Raw genomic sequence first — 6,591 nt, 5'->3', positions numbered from 1 at the left:
TGGAAGAAATAAGAAAAACTAACTTCAAAAAAAAAAATTGTATATGTATATATATGTATACATATAGATATATCTCTATGTCTATGTATACATACACACACATACACACACATATATATGTATAAATATATTGATATACATATATATGTATATATATATATATTGAAAATGGCATAGCCGGTAGAGAGTGTTTTTCATCCATTTATCTTTGTAATAAAATTAATTGAAGATTGATAGCACGGTATGAGGCAGATATGGCATGAGTAAACAATACAGTTATAAGTAAAGTGAAACTAAGCAGCAACAGATTTTTATTTCCCGGGGCAAACAGGATCTTCAGTCTACTCTCCAGGCCTCATGATTTGGAACCAACAAAAAAACATTGATGAAAGCTGAATACCATAGATAACTGATAAATTAACCATCACAACCAAATATTCTTGAATTGTAAATATTATTTTCATTAATCCTTCAAGATGTGAAGCATATATATAATTGTATGTAGTCGGAGCAATATGAGATATTAGTCAAATGTTCAAAATTTGCAGAAGCAAATTGGGCAATCTAATCTTGCATTGTATCTTCCCCAGTACCACTAACCAGAAATTTTGGTTAACAAGTGAAAACAACTGAGTATAGATCTGGTTGTCAACAAATTTCACAACAGCGTACCACTAGTGTGCATGTCCAGAAAGGTATAGATTGACAAGTTCTCTATCTCAAAATAGAATAATACGCTGAATCTATGATTGGCCGTGATAAATTTGGAACAAAAAATTACAGTTTTGTGGGATTAGAAACATGCTAACTTCGACAATTTCACTGCAAATGAATATTCCCTAACAATGATCTTGTTTGTTTATGCTAAATTACACACTGTACAGTAAAGAGATTTTGAATTACAAAACCAGCCCACATTGCAGGAAATTTTTGTAAATCAACTTTCTCAAGAAACTGTTGTAAAAAATTATGACTTCAGTTATTCTTCCAAAATGCTAGGCGAGAAAGACGACGTGTCAAAGAGTTAGGTGGGCTTGTTCCAGCATGTGTTGTAATTTCAGAAGGATCATGCCAGAACTTAAGCACGTGAAGGCTTTCTTCCTCTGTAGACCTCTGAACTATAATTCGAGATGCAAATCCCTTTTGCTTCATAATTAAACAAATTTCAGAAGGGTTATTGGCAGTTAATGTGACTAGATAAAAGCAACCTTTGTTGGATAAGAGGTTGTCTACAATTGCCAGTATCCTGTCAATAACAGTCCGACCATTCTCACCACCAGCCCATGCAGCAGCAACTCCATTGCCACCGACCTCCTCCTCTGAAGTGGGTACATAAGGGGGGTTGACAACAAGTACATCAACAGTTCCAGCTAAACGCTTGTCCAGCCCTGATGCAAGATCAGCCAAAATTACATCTGCATGTACACCATGTGCTGCTAATGTCTTGTGGGTCACCTCAGTAGCAGCCAAACTTATGTCTGTAGCAAGATATTGAATCCCAGTTTCCTGACCAAGCATAAGTGCCAATGATGTAATTACATATCCACCCCCGCAACCAATTTCTAGACACAGACTTGGATGAGCTTCCTCAAGGTGAATTTGATCTGCAAGTAGAGCATCAACAAGTGCAAACGAATCGTCGCATGGTTCATAGACCTCTGAGTCTCGTCCAACAAGACGGATATCTGCACTCTTCCTATGTCGGGTAGATATAGAGACCTTAAATAAATTCCAATAAAAATATTATCACCTTTAATTGAACTTAGCACATCCTCATATTACAAGAAGCTGAACCTCATTAAAAACTGTTACAAGAATTATCTGTTGGCAAGCACAGTGCAACTTAAAGAAAGCATAAGCACACAATGAGTTCCTCTAATCATGTAATTGTTCTAACTTCAAATGACATAAGTGATTAAATTAAGATTTATTTGTAAAACAGCACCTGCAATAGAAAACTAATGCATAATTCATATAACCATAAAATCATCAACAGCAAAGGATGTAAATTCTTTTAAACAAAGTTTTAATTTTTTAAAACCAAATTTTACTTAAATTCACTACATTTGAACCTTGGTGAACCATCGAAAACATGCACTTACCAGATACTGGCTTCTGATGTCACTGTTGCCAGCAACAAGAGCTTGTATATCTATTTTCCGGTCCATGCCAATCACCAGCCCCAAAAAGACTTTTACTACTACATGTGATGGAACTAAAACATAAGATCCTCTCGGAGAATTTATTTTAGATCCAGGAAGAATTTTATATATTACAATAGATTTGCTCTAGTTCTATATTAACTAATGCAAATAACCAAGGTTGAACAGGGACAAGGGTACTTGGGTACTTGGGATATGGGTACGGGTGCGGGTATTTTTCAAAATAGGGGATATTTAGGTACATCAATATTTTAAGTATACTTTAATATTTACAGAAAAGCTGAAAATACAAGTCACGACAATGATTTTCCAAAATAAGAACAATGATTAAGTTTGCAGATGTACTGTATTGTTTTCAGTTTAAGGATTGCAAATTTGCAATATATTCGTAATAATAATATATGTTAAATGTTTAGATGCATAACCCAGAAGGCAGACTTTAAACATGAACAAGACAATCATATATCATATAACAATGACATATTGCAAATGATAAACTTCTGACTTGAACAGTAAAAAAGTATACTGTTAATCAGTATTGTATAAAAGTTTTAAACCGAGTACATATTAAATTAAGCTTGATAAACAAAAAGCTGATACCCAAACAAAAAACTGAAACAAAAATAAGAAATTTTAATCAAGGTCCTTAGCTATGATGCTCTCCAGTGAGTACCTGGTACTTGGGTACATGTACCCAAGAATTGGGTACAAGGTGTGGGTAAGTGTACCCATGCAACTTAGCAAATAAGATAATAACACATTCCTCAGGAATAGTATACCAAAGATAAAGCCGAAAATATCCACAATTGAAGACTATCTAAACAACACTCATCAAAATAAGTTGCTACCATGTAAGAAAAAACATAGCGAAACTTAATATATGATCCTAATCATTGTAAGTAAATTGTTTCTCCAAATAAATAAAATCTCAAAGGACTGAAGGTTGGATAAATGGTCTAAAGGAACAAAAAGAAATTTATACAAACACAAAATACCAGATGGTAGAAGCAACCACAATTATCCCATCTATAGTTTAATCCTGTTCATTGCATAAGAGACAAGTTCATGCTTCTAAAAATTTTGTGAAACAAAAGTTCAGGATGGAAATCAACCCATGCACACCCTAGCAACCTGTTAGTCAGACCATCAGAACTTCCTAGTCTGTGGAGCTCAGCAAGTCTGCAAACACAGAAAAGATCACTTAGGCCTTACACGAACTTGATGAGCAGCTTTGCTTTCATTTTATTTTCACTACCGCTCTCAATTGAGAACAGAGATGCAGGGAGTCTGTAGAATTTTTTTCCGGTTTTCTGGTGGTATGAAACAACATTGAGTTCAAGTCTGAAGATTCAAGGAAAGAATGACCCTATCAAAAAACAAAAAGCTAAAACAGAATTATTTTGTGAACAAGAAGACTGGAGTAACAGGTTGGCAACAGCTTTATTGTCAGGGCAATTTTGCATGTGAGAGTGGCAGTTCAGTTATTCCAAGGCAGTTGCGAATTTGATTTTCCAATTTTGTATGTGACAGTAATGGTTTCATTTGTATAGTGGTGATCCATAATACCATTGGCTTTTGTACTGATATCTTTGGAGGTTTCATCCATTTTCAAACCTAAAAGAAAAATGACTACAAAAGGAGTATGCTTCTTAAGTGTACAAAAGTAGACCTTCAAATTGTGACATCTAAAGTAAATATTATTCCAGGACAACAAGAAAGTGCTGAAAAAATAGGAGTTCAGTTGATTGTGGAGTAACACTAAACTGGTGCAGAATGTGTCAGATTACCATACATGTTCTACAAGGTGTTGACTATTATAAGGCTACATTGCAAATTGCAAACAGTAATAAAACCCAACAAAGCATGACAGACAGTGGAACAGACTACAACAATACAGAAGCTTGTTTCAATGCACAGAGAAGCTGAAGCCAAATGCGGGTGTTTACTCTCTCTGTGATTAACCAATATAAAGGGGACTGATGTTGTTTGTAAGAGCAAAACCACTAAGAACCGCTAAGACAAATACATGCAATTAACCTATACCCAACAAGTCAACTAAAAGATAGTAAGCAAATAAAAACAGTACTAAACATTTTACTGATTAAATCATCCCTGGCAAAAGAAATAACTAAGCATCATAGAACCATGATATCTTTAGAGGCAGATCAGCCCTAACTGAAATGGAAGGTGTAGTGAAAGTATGTTGAAAGGCATTCCAAAGCTTGTAGACTTCTTCAATCTGTTGTTTCACAATGGGTAGCTATGACTACTATTTTCTTGGAGCCTTGGAGGTTTTGACCATGTTAACAACTTCCATCAGTTTTTTTGGTACCTGACCATGGGAATTTGTTACTTCTAGCCACTTTAGCTTTGTGCAGTACTACTTCCACTTGTGTGGCTGCCTACACTGCTTTTGCAGCTTCAGTGAGTTGGGTTTGTTAAGCCTACTCCTGAAACCGTTTTTATTGATCCTCCATCACTTCAAGTAGATTTTCACTAGTTAAGGCTACATGAACTACTTCTGCTGTACAAGCATCTCAATCAACAACATGAGATACTTGTCCCAAAAATGATGCTTGACTGAATATAAAGCTGCCAACATCTTCCCAACTAGAAGTCCAAATGAAGGGATCCAGATTTCAAGTAGCCAAGTGTTGCAATTCCTCTGAACTCTGCCCTGGCCATCCTTTGATTAAAAATAATAAAATACAGGTATGAACTCCATATTGTATTCCTCTCTAATCAACTTCTAAATACACAGCTTCATATATGGCCAACGGAAAATGTATGAAATCCAACCCTTTCACATTATTGGCCAGTTCAAGCACTACATGAACCATGGATACCAAGCTTTGAATAAATTGTTGATCATACCCACTGGATCAACCAGCTACAGGCAGTGAAATTGTCCATAATCCATCTCAGAAAGTCCCTCTGAAAGGCTATATTTTTTTTGAATGTGTGGGAGAGGAGAAAGTGATCTCCACTTGTGACAGAAATTGATAGGAAACCAGAACCTGACTCCCTTCTTCCATTGTTGCCTCTAAAAAATTAGCTATATGACAAAACTCATCATATATAGCAAAAGAACTCAACGGAGGTATCTATATTGTTTCCCAAGGAAGTCCCTAATCAGTTGGCTACTCTTCAATATGGTAGTCCTCATCACTATAAGGTAGGGTAGGTGATGAAGATGCTAATGGAAGAACTTGTTGGTTCCCAAAACCACAGATTGGAAATCCATGAGCTTTTCAATTCTCTAATAGGATCACTCAATCAGTTTTGGCCAACGAACAGGAATAACCTCCTGATTCAATTCCCCTCCACTTTAGGCTTCACTAAACCAAAGCAGGTAAACCTTCACTTTAAATCCTGATTAATTGGGTTAAAGCTTTTCTATAGTGAATTTAAACTTTGTGAGTTCTTAAGTTGGCAAAATCCTTAAACTCAATCAAAATAAAAATTATATGAATGTTTAAAAATAGAAGACACAAATGGATTGTATCAATAAATGAGTTGGTTCTTTGAAAAGGAAATGCAGAGTAAAATCACTAACTTCAAGCTCTGAGTCAAATGATTATCTTTAGATGGCCATAAAAAAACAGTACCTTACTTTCTTAGGCAACAGAGTTTATCACAATGAGGGTTCTTAAGTACAACTTTATAGGACAACATATATGCGAATATCATCAACTGTTCCAATTTTCTGAATGTAGATATCAATTACATATGAAATTCAAAGCTAGTCTAACTGAATTTTTATTTCTTTGGAGAGAAAATCAGTCAGACAAGGATAAGGAAACACACGAATATTTCACAAGGTCCCTGATCTTCAAAACCCAGAAAGCTGTGAGACATCTAATAATCAAATATTTATCAAGAACAGTCTACCAATTCTCTTGGTAATCACAAAGGACTGATCCAGTCTGCAAGTTGATTCTTTCCCTTGAATAAACAAAAAAAACGTTGAACTTTTATTGATCATGAAAGAATATTACATCAGTTTAAAATGCCAGCCATTGAAATTACTCTGCCTTTCCTTCTTATTTCATCTCATTTCTTTTTGTTGCTACTCCCGGTCTCATATTCACACAAGGTATTATATATATATATATATATATGAAAGCCTTCTTGTATTAAAAAGGTATCTTTTCAAATGAAATACCTCTTATTACAATCGCACCTCCTGATTTTCTTTTACCAATATTATTGTAACATTTACAGGGACCTTAATAGGTAGTAGTATTCAGTTAAACATTTTTTAAACAATATTATTATGCTATTGCTAACTTTTATTTCTTTCATTTATGCCTCCAAAACTAGGTGACTCTCAACGGCATCGCATAGGAAAGATTGATGTTTTGATGAAATGACACAGAGATTCCGGTTCACTTATATTAAAATTGATCTCCGATATCATGTGGTTTTC

The 6,591-nt window shown here is 34.9% G+C and overlaps 1 protein-coding gene across 4 annotated transcripts in view; it reads right to left on the bottom strand.

The window, feature by feature from the left end:
• Window positions 1–555: 555 nt before the first annotated feature.
• Window positions 556–6,591, bottom strand: part of LOC149577910 (uncharacterized) — a 47,564-nt gene continuing 41,528 nt past the window's right edge. For 2 of the 4 annotated variants that reach the window (XM_089826461.1, XM_089826483.1), the window contains 2 exons: window positions 2,103–2,200; window positions 556–1,719 (listed from right to left, as the gene is read on the bottom strand). In XM_089826461.1, coding sequence (XP_089682587.1) covers window positions 976–1,719; window positions 2,103–2,168 — 810 coding nt within the window. In that variant the 5' untranslated portion in view covers window positions 2,169–2,200 and the 3' untranslated portion in view covers window positions 556–975. The remainder of the gene's footprint in view (window positions 1,720–2,102; window positions 2,201–6,591) is intronic. The other 2 variants (XM_089826475.1, XM_089826467.1) reach the window with 1 other exon arrangement.

Source organism: Cupressus sempervirens, chromosome 1 (assembly GCF_028749045.1).
Source record: "Cupressus sempervirens isolate cs-2001-9-10 chromosome 1, ASM2874904v1, whole genome shotgun sequence".
Lineage (NCBI taxonomy): Eukaryota > Viridiplantae > Streptophyta > Pinopsida > Cupressales > Cupressaceae > Cupressus > Cupressus sempervirens.
This window is presented reverse-complemented; position numbering and strand designations above follow the sequence as displayed.